Source organism: Chaetura pelagica, unplaced genomic scaffold, assembly GCF_000747805.2.
Source record: "Chaetura pelagica isolate M959 unplaced genomic scaffold, ChaPel_1.0 scaffold954, whole genome shotgun sequence".
NCBI lineage: Eukaryota > Metazoa > Chordata > Aves > Apodiformes > Apodidae > Chaetura > Chaetura pelagica.
Window position 1 is genome coordinate 572,006 of NW_009952907.1, and position 14,288 is coordinate 586,293.

At 39.8% G+C, this 14,288-nt stretch overlaps 1 protein-coding gene across 2 annotated transcripts in view; it reads left to right on the top strand.

Annotated features, from left to right (window-relative positions):
* The window catches only part of RPS6KA2 (ribosomal protein S6 kinase, 90kDa, polypeptide 2), a 162,987-nt gene that overhangs the window by 104,383 nt on the left and 44,316 nt on the right, over positions 1-14,288 (top strand). For both annotated transcript variants that reach the window (XM_009995651.1, XM_009995652.1), the window contains exons 7-10: positions 3,322-3,359; positions 4,071-4,213; positions 10,677-10,747; positions 11,580-11,668. In XM_009995651.1, coding sequence (XP_009993953.1) covers positions 3,322-3,359; positions 4,071-4,213; positions 10,677-10,747; positions 11,580-11,668 — 341 coding nt within the window. The remainder of the gene's footprint in view (positions 1-3,321; positions 3,360-4,070; positions 4,214-10,676; positions 10,748-11,579; positions 11,669-14,288) is intronic.

Genomic DNA, 14,288 nt, shown 5'->3' on the forward strand with positions numbered 1-14,288 from the left:
TATATATAAATAAACCACCAGTGCTTAATGCAGCATGTTGTAAACAATGGCAATTCATTCATGAATGCAGCTGCCCTGTGTAGAGAGGAAGGAACTGAGAATCAGTAAAGGACAAACACTTTTGGTGGAAAATAACCATCATCTTCCATCAAAGGAAGCAGTCCCTTTTGGGTATTTCATGGTATCAGTGAAGCTACAGCAGAAATGAGTTCATTATGGGGTCATGCAAACACTGACATGTCACAGAAGGTAGAAAGTTTGTGAGAGTCTTCATCTCTTTGGGAGATACTTGAATACTTCACTCTATCTTGTACTTTCATAACAAAATCTGCAATAAAATTAAACACTCTTTTTGAAGTTTCTGGTTTTCTTTCCAACCTGGAACTTTGGCTACACTTTCTGGAAAACATAAAGTGTGGGCTGAATTTTCTGCACAACTGAGCTGGCTTGGAAAGAAATCATTAAAAAAACCAAAAAAACCCAAAAAACCCAATAACCAAGAAAAACAACAGCAACAAAAAAGCCCCGCACTTCCAGCTTTAGTAGATCTGGCAGAACTTCACAATGATTTGGGCATATTGGAGTTCAAAGAGAAGCCTAAAAGATGTGACTCAAAATTACAAAGAGAGAGAGGGAGAGAAATGGCAGATAATTGACCTGATTTTAAGTGTCACTATAAAATAAACTCTACAACTAATAACAAAGGCTCTTTATCCCTGTGCTAAAGTTACAGCAAATAAACGTACTAAGCAAGTTGCAGTCCTAGCTGTACTATGAGCTTCTCCTGTAATTTGGAGTATGTAATTTCCCTACTACCAGCTTAGCTTTCCAGCCTCTAACTTGGAGGTTTTCAGCCTTTATTTTCTCGTGTAATACTTTTAAACTGAGATCAATGAAAGCAGTTTGAATGTGTGTGAAACAAGCTAAACCTGAAGCTAAAACGTTGTTACTGTTTCAGAATAAATACCAAGTCTACAATGGTAGTACCCTATCAACACACTCAAACCTTAAATTGAACAAAAAATACAGTGGAGAAATCTTGTACTGAAAGGTCATCAGTGAATGGGTTTATAGCCTGGTTTAACATTTAAATATGGACTACTTATGTTTTTTATAATTTTGAAACATTGATTTAGGAGACAGATTTTTCTCAAGCATGAATCACATTAACAACTTCTGTTTCTTTTTTTTTCATTCTGCAAAATAATAGTAGTTTATTTCAGATTAGCTGATCCTGCAAACCATAGCTGAAGTAATTGTGATAGTCACAATAGATTTTCTGCTACTGACAGTGTGGAATAAAAAGGAACAGTAAAGTGATAACTATAAAAAGAGAAGATAGAAAGTATGATCAGAGAATAAGTTTGCTTCCAAACGTTGGTCTGTTGTTGTAATCCAGATGCTTAGAAGCAGGTACATTGTTCTTTGCTTCTTGATGTCACTCAAAGCTAATTCAATGCAACACTGTTAGCATATTATTTTCTTCTTAAGTTTTCAGTTCATAACCATAGCATCGTATATGTTGGCAGATGGCAAAGGTGGAAAGAACCAGCTGTCTGAAGGGTGTTGCCAGGGGCTATGGGGAAGCTGAAGGCAGCAGAGGGCATCCTAGAAGGGTGACGAGGAAACATGAGACAAAGGAGGGAATTGCAGATCAAGTTGTAAGGGATAGAGGATGCACATCCATAGGAAATGAGCATCCCTTCATTTTTCTGCTCATGCAAACATTCAATATGAAAAAAAACAAACCACTGCTGTATGCTTCAGACTTGCTTAACGTAAACCAATACTATTACTTTGATACCTGTGTTGATATTGGTCCATCTCTTAATTGAGGGTAAGGTATGAACCGTCTAATAAGAGCGAAAGAATGAAAAATGTATTGTGTGCATAGAAAAGCAGCAAGGATTTTCAACAGGACATTGAAGAAATATAAACTATTTTTCAGGGGAAAATTACAGGCTCTTTGAGTTTCAGTGTTATTCACAGGGGCTTTCTGGGTGTGGGGCAAAATTTTAGGTGATGACTGTGAGCTGTTTTTCCAGGGCCAGGTCTGTGTAGTTCATCCGTTCACCTCACTTACATACTGACAGGTGTTTGATTCTGTTCTCTTCTGAAGCACAAGGATCTTGTTTAGGAATTGTACTAAAAAAGTATACACTTGAACATGCCTGTTATAGGCTAGTATTTAAAAATTATGCCTCTCTGAGAAACCTGGGGAGAAAGAATAGAGGTAAAGATGCTTTAATGGAGAAGAAAAAGCTTTAATTATAGAGTACGTAGTAGTGACTCAGCTGCTGACCTTTGATGAATTACACAGTAACAGACTGTTCTAAACACATAAAAGAATGAAAGAAGACCATCTCTTTTCAATTATGTTTCAGTACAGAGACAACATTTCACAAAAATAGAGCCCAATGTGTTTGTTTCACTTCTGTATTATTTTGTTCTCTAGTTACATTAAAGTGACTTTCTAAGAGAAGAGGAATATAAAAATAGATGAAGCCCAGCTACACCATGTTGAAAACAGAAATACACTAAATCTAACTAGAACTGAAGAAACACCACCCTCATTATTATGTCAGTATTTATAGGCAGAAAAATTACCAAAATAATTTATTTTTCAGTTTCAATGTTCTTCCTTGTTTGGATAAAAACTAGCAATGCTTCTTGTGAACTACAGTCATTTTTCTCACAGAAATGTTGGAGTGCCTTTCTGATAATAAAATATGTGAGCAGGTGGCAAACATGAGAACACTTGCACTTGGCTTCCAGGCTCAATTTTCGTTTGTGCTTCCAGACAGAATAAATTAGCAGGGGCTGAGGTCCATGCAGTTAGGCTGTAACTAGTCATTGTGCTCTACGATCACTTTTATTACTTCAGCATGAATGTATCCACCTTTGGAGTTAATTTTAGATCCAATGAGTCCAAACCCTGATTATTTGTGTGCTTTCCTTTACTGTTACGAAAAGAGCAGAAAACCCATAGCTCCTTCTCTGGCTGAAAGCAGCTACTCTGAAGTTGTTTGCTTTGAACACCCTGTTCTTTCTGAGCTCGTTTCACGGGTCCACCCTGAGCCTGCTGTGGACTAAGGAGGACCTCACTGTGTAAGTGCTGCAGGTGCTGCATGCTTCAGGCATGAGATTAGACAGACATTTGAGGATAATTTTTCTTTCTGGAGGCACATAACCCACCGAGGGTCTGCTTTCACATGTATTTGAATCTTGCATATCTCCTTGCCTGTCTTAAACATGTTTTATTCATGTTAACTGCACTCTGTGACTGCCTAATGAATGAATGTTTACTATTTTGCCTTCCAGCATTCTCCTTGATGAAGAGGGCCATATTAAGATAACAGGTATGTGAGGAATGGAAAGCTTCAGGTCTACAAGCTGATATTCTTCCCTGCAGTGTGTTCCGTATATCTTGGTCTTTGCTTGGAAACAGTTTGCTTACAAAAACTCACAAGTCAGAGAGTCTGAATGTTGGACTTCTCTGGCAATTCATCAAGCACCCATGCAGCACAGCACATGGAGAACATTGTGTTCTCTTGGTAAAATTGTTCTTCTGGCTGATGTGAAATGTGCAGGCTTGGCTGCCTACCACCATGGATGGAAGGATGCTTCCAGTATGCTTCCTCCAGATTAAATTATCTGAATTATCTCTGTGCAGAGAACACCTGGAAAGATGTTCCTTTGCCACCCTGGAAATGCTGCCTGGACATCCTTTTCACCGTTGTCCATCTGGGATTATTATTCCTAATGCTTTGGTTATCTGAGCAAGAATCCTTACTAGCATTGTCCTCACCAAACCCGAACTGTGTATTTCTGTCTCTCTTTTGCTTTGAGCCAGAACCTAATTCTGAACAGAGGAAATTAGGCAAGATGTTTTAACAAATACCAACCAGGCACTCACATAGGCAGGGCTCCAACACACACGTGCCTGTGGCCTTTCTGCATGCAGACAGAAGAGTGCTTCATCAGCTGGTTGCTGTGTTTTGTTTGAACAGTTTCCGTGACCAAAAATGTAAGTAAGACCTGACAAGTCTTCTTTGTTTCAATTTATTTAGATTTTGGTCTGAGTAAAGAAGCCATCGACCATGACAAAAGAGCATATTCATTCTGTGGGACAATAGAGTATATGGCCCCAGAGGTGGTCAACCGACGAGGACACACACAGAGTGCAGACTGGTGGTCTTTTGGAGTGCTCATGGTAATGGAAAAGTTGTTTTTGTTGGAGCGGTGACTGTCAAAGTGAAGAGATTCCCTCAGATAAGAAGAACCACTTTCAGCAATTAAGGGTTGATAGAAAAGTAGATGTGTAATGATTGCTAAATTGTTTTAATTGCATCAGTGATAGGGAACCAGCTCTTCCTGGCAGTACAGGAGGTAGCATTTGGCCCCAGATGCTCTCTCTTCCTTCCCACAGTCATTCACTGTCTCAGTTGATTACCGTAAGCCATGAATATTTCTACACAGACACAGGGCAGGACAAGCTCAGAAGAGCACAAGCATTTCAGAATGAGCATCTGCCTAATTACTGATTTGGTTCCTGATAAGAAACAATTCCCCAAGCAGCAATTTTCAGATGTTAGGGGCATCCTCTTAGAGAAACTCATATATTCTTTTTTTTTCTGCAAAGGATATACTCAAAAGGACATACTTTAAAGGGCACTTTGAATGTTTTACAGGATTTCATTGGTTCTTTTGCCATTCATCTGTCTTCTTCACATCAGCATTGCTGCCTTTTACTCCACTAAAGAGATTTAGGTAGTTTTTTTGACTGGCAGTGGGTTTCCTGTAGTCTTATTAGCTGGTTGGAGACTGCTGCTCAAAACTTCTCGTTTCTGCTGGTAGAAAAAGAAAACAAATTAATACAGGCACCATCCCATCCTCCTTTTTTCTTCTATGCCATTTTGCTGTGTCTTTTTGGTCACTAGTTTGGGATGTTTCCCTTGTCGCAAGTGCACTCTGAATCTGGTTTTTAAATTATATATATGGATAAGTTTTAAAATAACTACTCTTCACAGGGGAGAAATCACCAGAAACAGACACAAATGTATCAATTGGCAAAGAGGAGTAGTTAGGAATTTATCTTTCTCTTACCTGTTTTTGCATTGGATTAGCTATACAAAAGTTGGTATTTTTCCTCACTGTTTCTTACCTTTTAAGAGTCCTACAAGCTATTCTGGAGGTAGTTTATATGGAACCAGTATGAGAAACTCTGCTAACTGATATTTTATACATGGAAATTAAATAAAATTTACTTAAAGTGCAACATGAATTTACCAAAAATCAGTCATGTTAGATTAATCTGATATTTTACTTGATGAGATAGACATCTTTTTCTAAACAAAGTCAATGAAATGGATCTCGTATGGCTCCTTTATAATAAATTATTTGATACAGTCTTGCAGGGGAAATTAATTAATTTGTCCAATTAATTTATTAGTCCAATAATTTTGCAAAGATAGTATAGTATCTATACCAGGTATGAATACCTCAGAGGGAAAAACACCACTGAGTGAAAGGAGCTCTTTCAACTAAGGAGTAATTTGCCCCAAGAGCAGGTAGGTATAAACTTACCATGAAAAGTAGTTCATGGTAGAACACCCTTATCTCCTATGGCCACAAATCCCTTTGGGGATGCTGAGCACTTCTGAACCACATATATTTATTCAGAAAAATCAACAGATTATGTCTCTTACAATAAATATATCCCAACTCTTTAAATTTCTCTATTATATATTTCATTTTGGAGGATAGCCATGCATTCTCACTACCTGTTTCCAGTTAAAAGATGGTATATTTGGTCTATTGATTGTTTTTATTTCACCTGCTAACAAACTTGTCTCCATCCTCCCTGGTTTTTGCCAGGCTTTCTTCCTTTTTTTCCCCCTCTATCTCTCTTTTCATCCCCTACCCCAGGGATTCAATGTATTAGAATTTGAAAAGATAAGAATCCATGGGAAAGAAGATGAGTTAAAGAGAGTAAAATCTTTTACAATGTAAGCTAATGCTTTAAGCCTTTGAGTGCTACCAGACATCTCAGAGAAAAATAGCTCTAATCAGTTCAGTCCTTTATTCTTTTTTAGCATTTAACTGATTAGGGCAGAAAACGGGTATTCCCATACACTAAAAGTGTAGGAGGATTTTCTGATGCTGCCTTTTGCTCTGCTTATTTCTTCTTGTTTTTCTTGGTCTGTCTCTTGCATGTTCTGTTAGGGAAGATGCTTTTCTCCCAGTCTGAGAAACTGAAGAGCATTAAATGGTTTAATTATTTATTAGTATTTCTCTCAAAGTAATTAGCAGTGTGATGTGCAATATACAAATAAAATACACCACTTGGTGCAATATGCAGAGAGGGTGAATGCAGTAGTGTAATTTTCATACCTAAAATGTTTATCAAAAGTGGGAACGTATTAGGCAGATAGTGATAAAATTACCTGTAATCCAGCCACCAGGAGAGCAACCAGGCAATCTCTTGTCTGTTCTGTGAGAAGGGATTAATGCTACATTATGAAGAGTTGGGTTGTGCTATCAGCTCCTTACCAACCTGCACTGACCAGGTCATAGGCTAGAATCAAGTTGAATCATCCTTGAAAGCAATCTCGAATGTGGCACATTGTGATTATTAATACCAAAGCAGGCTTATCTGAAAAAGACTAAAGTCAGGTCTTGACTTATTAATTATTGTATTAATTATTATTCAGTGGTAGTTTTACTGTCAGCAAGAATAAAACTTCATTTACCACCAGCTAAGTCTCTGACACAGGCCACAGAACTAAACTGTTCATTTGCTCCGCAGTTTGTTTTAAATGTTTTATGGTGGCTTTGTATGTGTCAATGGGTATAGTTATACAAAGCTTGAAAATACACCTTTTCCAAGCATTCCAGAGGACAGTACCTGCTTCTTATTTAGTGTATGACGATGACTGCTGGGACCTAATTAAAATTTTGTGCTGGTGAATTTATGTGGTTTATCATTACTGGACAGATTTTGTTTTCTGTCTTCCTGCATCTTACCCATTGCACTGGAGAATTTGGATAGGACATATTCTACAAAAAGCTTGGCACCAAGAGATCTGCATGAAGAAGGAATTGACTTAAACCATGTAGAAGTTGTGTATCTGACTAATACATTTTCAGCTGTACTGCCAGAACCTTACTGCCCACACTGCCATCTCTGAAGCCCAGATAAACTTGTCTGCATGATATAACATGCACAAGGCCTCACAACACAGGGGTTTGGTAGTTCATCATACCAGCTGATTTATGAGGCCACAGACCTCATGGAAATTATGACTGTCAGTTCAGGAAAAAACAGCACTGTGCACCTTTGAGAGCAGACAGGAATATAATTAGAGAAGGAGGGATGTGATGACTCAGTAGACATTCCCAGATAAAAAGAAGTGCCTATATATTTGTCAGCAATGTAGTGAATGTGTAAGTAGTGAAATCTTTGTAAGAGAAGAAAATCCAGACAAAGTAATCAGCTCTGTGGTAATCTTGTAGTCACTATGCAATGGCACTGGAAAAATCAATACGAGACATCAAAACAATACAATCCCCTTTTACAAAATCCCATCATAACACTTGTTTTATTCCCAATGCAAGAGATGGCCTTCATTAACGCTATTTTGAATGTTTATGCTAGCTGCTATGAGAAGGTATTCAAACACTTTGCAAACACTAATTCATTATGCTTCACTCCTGGCTAATAATGAAAAATACTTGATGCGTTTTACAAATTATAAAACTGAGTGTCTGACCAGCTCCCTGGAAAATGACTGGAAGTTTTGTGAGAGGAACCCAGCTGTTCTGAGGGTCTTTCTCCAAAACTGAGTGTTACCACATTTCTTTGTAACCCTGAATTTTATCCTAGGCTCACAATAATTTAGCAGACTTGGAATGAAGTAATTTGCATAATCTGCTCTCCTTCCATGTGCTATGAAGAGTCATCTGGCAGTAACCTCAGGCTCTGGATTTTTTCTCATTCGTTATCTTTTTGAATGACCTACCAGGATCACTGCTTGAATCCATTCCCTCAGGAAGTGTGGTCCTCTTTCCCAAGGTCATACCACACGTGTATCTTCTGGGGTCTCCATTACTGGTGTTTTGCCTACTGGAATTAGAGATTGCCCTGAAAACTAGAGAAAGGAAGCACTGCAGAATATGTCAAGACCTAAGCAAGGGCTGGACTAGGTGACTTCAGAGGCCCCTTCCCATCAAGCTTTAATTCTGTGGTTCTCTTAATAGGCAGCTGAACTGCAGCAGGGAATATTTGCCTTTCTTGCTGCACATGATAGAGAAAGGAAGTCAAGGCTGGAGGGAGGCACAGCCTTCTGAATACTGGCTAACAGAGGGTGACCCTCCAGAATAACCAGGAAGCCAATCACTCAGAGGCAAGAAGTGAGTGGAGATGGGGAAGGGGGGAACGTGAAAACTGTGTGTCCCAGCAAACCTATAGGGTCTCCTTTCATAGCCAAAGATACCACAGAGTTTATTCACATCTAGACTCAGCTCCTTTTTAACCTGCTGTGACCAATACAACTTTGCATTTATGTGCAAGGGTGTTAGCTGGAAGTGCTCGCTTCTGTTTGCATGTTTAGGTGTAGCAGGGATTTTTTTAGATAAGCAGTGAAACAGGTTGTGCAGTAAAGCAGTAGCTTTAACTGATGGGATTATTTCTATTTTTTTTTTTTTCAGTCTCATTATTGCATTTTTAACCTTCAGCAGATTCCATCAGGATGGCAATTGAGAAACCAGTGCTTTCTTCCAGCTGCTGCTTAGTTGAGTTCATTGAAGTAGAAAGCTCTGCTACATTTAACTCATGTAGCTGCCTTTCACTTTAAATATTAATGTTAAGTGCATTTCTTCTGAATCTGAATTAACTTCAACATTATATCTGTGTAACTGGAGATATGTGGTAACAAAGTGCCAGCCGTTACAGCTGCAGAGTAAATACACCCTGCAGCCTCCAGGATGGTAATTTCCTGGTTCCTCTTGCAATTTAAATTTATTTTTTCCTTCCTTTCTTCTCTCTTGGACACTGCATCTGACTTTCTTGACTTCAGGTTGCTTGGCCCTTTGCACCCATGGTGCATTTGCAGATCTTTCTGTGATATCATGATGGGTGGGAGCTGCAGTCATCATCTTCCCAGATAGCCACTGACCAAGCAGTTTCTTATATGTGTCACCTGCCTCAGCTGTGTCAACCCATTTCTATCAAAATAAATGATCTGTAGGCAATTATTGTTTTCTTATATTTTCCTTATCCTATGGCTATATTTAACCTGGGAAAAAGAAAGAGTCAGGCTGTGGGGCAGTCTGACACAGGTTTGGATAGAATCATAGAGTCATTAAGGTTGGAAGGGACCTTAAAGATCATCAAGTTCCAAACCCCCTGCCATGAGCAGGGAACCTACTGCTAGACCAGGTTGCACAAAACCTCATCCAACCTGGCCTTTAGCTGATGAAAGGATCCTTTTTTTGCACAAATGTGCTTCCTGAGAGTAATGAAGCTACTAGTGTGATAAGGTACAAAAAGTACCCACAGGTTGCAGAGTCTGTCCTGCCTTAACAGGCATTAAATTATAGCAATGAATATTAATTAGTCGGTACTTATTGTAGCAGAAGAGCTCCAATGCCTGAGTCACAGACGTAAGCAAGTAGCAGTTCTCCTTACCCTCAGTGCACATTGTCATAATTTGTGCCCCAGCTGAATTACAATCTTGGTGACTTAGTGTTTGGTGATGCATAACCTTCATCATCCTTTAGTCAGAGGAACCAGCTGCCCCTCATGCCCCCAGGAAAGACTGTGACAAGAACTACAAGACCTGGTACTGAATCCATATTAGGCGAGTTTCTTTGGCTGGATCTTATGGGGTTTTTCTTCTTTTTTCTTTTATATATATATATATATATATATTTTATATAAATGGGAAATTCCTGTCAAAATTTACTGAAAGCCCTAATCTGTTTCAAAGGACCATAGCTGATTGAAGTTTCATGTGCCAGTTAGACAAATAATTGATAATGATTGCTGAGCTTTGCTTTGAGATTTGGCTTAAATGTGACACTTGCAAAATTCATTATTGAATACAGCCAGGGGAACAAAATGGGAGACAGAAAAGCACACTCATGCCTTAAGAAGGTGGAATTTGTATGTTTCTCCTACAAAGTATAGCAGTGTTGTTTCTAAGTGATGCGAATATACAATAAAAAAAATGGTTCAACTCAAGCTAAAAAGATAGGAAGTGGTAAGCTAAACCCATTTTCCTTGGAGCAGAGTCCAGGCCAAACACCAGAGAGCAGCCATACCCATTCAAACTAAGGGTCCCCCAGCCAAATACCTCATCTGCAGCACTAGCCATAAAACAGGTGCAGGAGGGAAACAGGATATGTGACACTTCTTTCCAAACAAACCAAAACGTGACCCCAAGTATCAGTGTAAACAGTTTGTAACAATGCTCTTGAGTGAAACCATCATGCTGGTCCTTCATGTTCTGAATAATTCAGACTTGCTGTGTCATTTGTTTCTGAATTTTTCGTTGGACAGCTTATTTTCACCACATTTTCAGTTGTGCTGAAAACAGAAGATGCATGTGGTGTCTATCAGCTGTGCAGACCATGTCAATGCTCATTTGATTTACCATTTTGTTGTTACTCCACAGTTTGAGATGCTGACGGGATCATTACCCTTCCAGGGAAAAGACAGAAAGGAGACAATGGCACTTATTCTTAAGTGAGTACCAAAGCTGCTTTTCTTCCTCTGTGAATTAGCTGTATCCTCCAGGCAGCCTGTAGGTCCTACGTATACAAAAGGTAGAGAATAAGAAATGTGCATAATGCATTTTTTGAAGCTATATGAGGCATGAATTTTGTCAGGCACACAAAGCTGATGCCTGTTTGTCTCTGCATAGTAGGAATAGAGTTACTGAGAAGGCCTTACAAAAGAAATGTCTCTTACTTTCTGTAAGTAATGACAGTAAATGACAGTGTCATTTTTCATCCTAAAGTGGGAACAGTCAGATTTCTGCAGGATAGCATATGTTTTGTTGTTGCCAAATTTCCAATCTTTTCCTTTGTTATTTTCCCATTCATTTACTGCTTAGTGCAGACCTAAGTATTTGACGTTTATCTTGGTCAGTATTATGGTTTTTCTCTGTAGCAGTGAATTGCCAAGGGAAAAGCTTTATTCTCTTTAATCGATTCGTACTTTAGTATAATTATTTTTGTGAAGTTTTGCTTGTTTGTTTAAATTCCTCTTGATTCCCAAATTTATCCTCGCAAGCTAAAAAATTGTAGAAAAAAATCTGTAGAAAAATTACCTATTTAATTGCAAAAGGTGTTATGAGATTCAATAGATCTACTGTACTTCTAGCAAAGCCAGTGGTTTAACCTTCTTTAAATTCAACAAAACAATATCAGGTCTTCACTCTGTATTGCATTATGCTTTTGGTCATCAAATGTACGTCTGCCCATCCTGACTATTACAATCCCACTTTTTAAACCACAGGGGGATGGAGAAAATTTTTTTAAAATCTATTTTCTTTTCAAGTGTTGTGTTCTTTCAGAGCCAAGCTGGGAATGCCACAGTTCTTGAGCATAGAAGCCCAGAGCCTGCTGCGAGCCCTCTTCAAAAGGAACCCCTCCAACAGATTAGGTACATGCATGCATTTGGTGGGGACATTTGTTATGTGCACCCTGCCTTGTCAGTTCATTTCTTCTGGCTTATCTGCCCTGAGAGTTATCCTCTTCATTATGTGGCATTTTGCATTCCTTCCCTGACTGTGGTAAACCTTGAGCACTACTGGAGAAATTTGCAAAGAGCACAGACAAACCATTGGAATTTAAAACATTATATTAAACTGTATTTTATTTTTTCAGTGAAGAGGGAGAGTAAACCACCAATATTAATGAAGGATTTAAGATAACTGCTGCATTTAATCATATAGGGAACTGAGAAAGAGGTATCTTTTTAATTCTGTATATTTTAGCTGCAAATTTGTGGGAAGCAAAAGGGAGTAGAATTTGTCTCTCTTATTCTCAAATACATTTTGATGCTGTCCTGTTCTGTTCACTGAGAACATTTTTACAATAGGCTTTCTTCTTTATTACTCTAAACATATTATCTCCCTTCTTACTGATGTGTTTTCAACCTTTGTTAGTAATCCTGTTTAAACTGTGCTAAACTAGATGGATGTATCGGATCATGGATCTTATGCCATCTGTACGTTTGTTTGGGAGTTTTAGGAAATTCATTGCATTTGGCAAGGTCATGGAGTATGCCACGTGCATGATTTTCATTCCAAATTTAGTCTTCAATTTTTATGTGGAAAAATAAGAACAGTCATATAATTTGCATGATATTAAGATAATGGCACTGCGTTATTTTTAATTTTAAAATAATCTGTAGTTTTGTAAAAAAAATTGGAGGTTTCTTATTGTATTCAGCTGTTTGGTTTTGTTTTGGTTTTTGTATTCCGCATTTTGGGTGAACAAGGGAAGAATTTGGTTCTGAAGGAAAGGGGCAAACCAGACCTCTGGATTTCTATTGTCAAAATGGCATTGACTGCTTAAATATTGAGACCTGAGAAAGGCAATTTGCTGTTCTCTCTTGCAACTGCATACACTTGTAAGGTTACTTCAGACTGGAGACGCAACGTTAGCAGCAAAAAGCAAGAGGTGCAGGACAGGTTTCTCCCATTCCTCCTGCAGTACCCACATTCATTTCTCAAATGCTGGAGGTGATGCTGCAGAAGGTCTGCTGCACAGCACTGTTGGTCCTTTGTGCAGCAGCCACAGTGTTAGCAGCCAGACAGGTGGCACAGCATGAAATGCTTGACAGCCACTTCCATCACCAGCTGCTGGGCAGTGGGTCCTGCAGTTTGTAATAGGCACACCCTGGGTGTGCACACACACGTGTGGAAGGTGGATGCTCTGCTCTGTGCCCTTGAGCTTCTGCTTGATCTAATCACACTCTGGTAGCCCTGTCCCTTGCTTCAGGTGAGGCAGCGTGTGAGCTACTTCAGCCCCCTGCTTTATACTTGAGCACCATCAGACTGTCACATTTGAGGTGAATGGACACATGCTGCCTGGCTGCAGCAACCCAGCTGGAACCCCCTCCTCATACAGAGGTCAGACACAGTGGGTCAGCTGTTTTCCAAGAAAGCCTGACTCCTGCAGGGAAGGACAGTAAGGAGCGGGCTGTCACTCACTGTCAGGGCTGGGAAGAGCAGGAGCCAAGGGCTGAGAGACCTTGCCCCACACAGGGACCAGGGGGCACTGGTGGATAAAAAGCTGGACATGAGCCAGCAATGTGTGCTTGCAGCCCAGAAAACCAATCATATCCTGGGCTCAATCAAAAGAATCTTGGCCAGCAGGTCAAGGGAGGTGATTCTCCCCCTCTTCTCCACTCTTCTGAGACCCCACCTTGGAGTGCTGTGTGCAGTTCTGGGTTCCCCAACACAAGAAGGACATGGAGCTCTGTTAGCTAGTCCAGAGGAGGACCATTAAGATGACCAGAGGGCTGGAGCACCTCTCCTATGAAGACAGGCTGAGAGTTGAGGTTGTTCAGCCTGGAGAACAACCAGGCTGGAGAGCCTGGGTGGGGCTCTGAGCAAGCTCATCTAGTTGCAGATGTCCCTGCTCATTGCAGGGGGGGGTTGACCAGAAGAACTTTAAGGACCCCTTCCAACCAGAACTGGTCTATGATTCTATGACAACCTGACCTCCTGCAGGGCTGGGCAGGGATAGGGAGACAGTCCCTCAGCACATTTCTGTGGCCCCTCTCCTCCCAGGGAAGCATCCATACGGCCTGCAGAAAAAATGCACTCCCGTAGTTTTTGCTTCTTGACCTAAATGGTAAATGGTAGCTTCTGTAGTCTGCTATGCTGTAGAGATGATAGTGGAAAAACACATTTTCTGAGCAGGTTTCAGCTACCCTCAAGCAATTTGCTTAACATTAGAGAAAATTAGTGTTTTGGGATTTCTGGGTTCAATCTATATTCAGAAAAATCAGATGCTGCAGCAAATACAAACTTTTCCCCACTCCTCCCCCCCTCCCCCGTTCTCTTCTGCTGTTTCCTCCCTGTCTCTGTTTCTTGGTTTTGTTCTGTTCTGCTCATTTTGTGGCTTCCCACAAGCTGCTATCCATCCAAAACAGGGCTCCAGTGGAGTCAGTGGGAGTTTTCTGGATACAGATCCTTAAATAAAAAGCTACTCACTTAAAATAAGCAAAGTTGCTCAGTTTTAGCCATGACAGTTCTAGCCCTCCTATCATA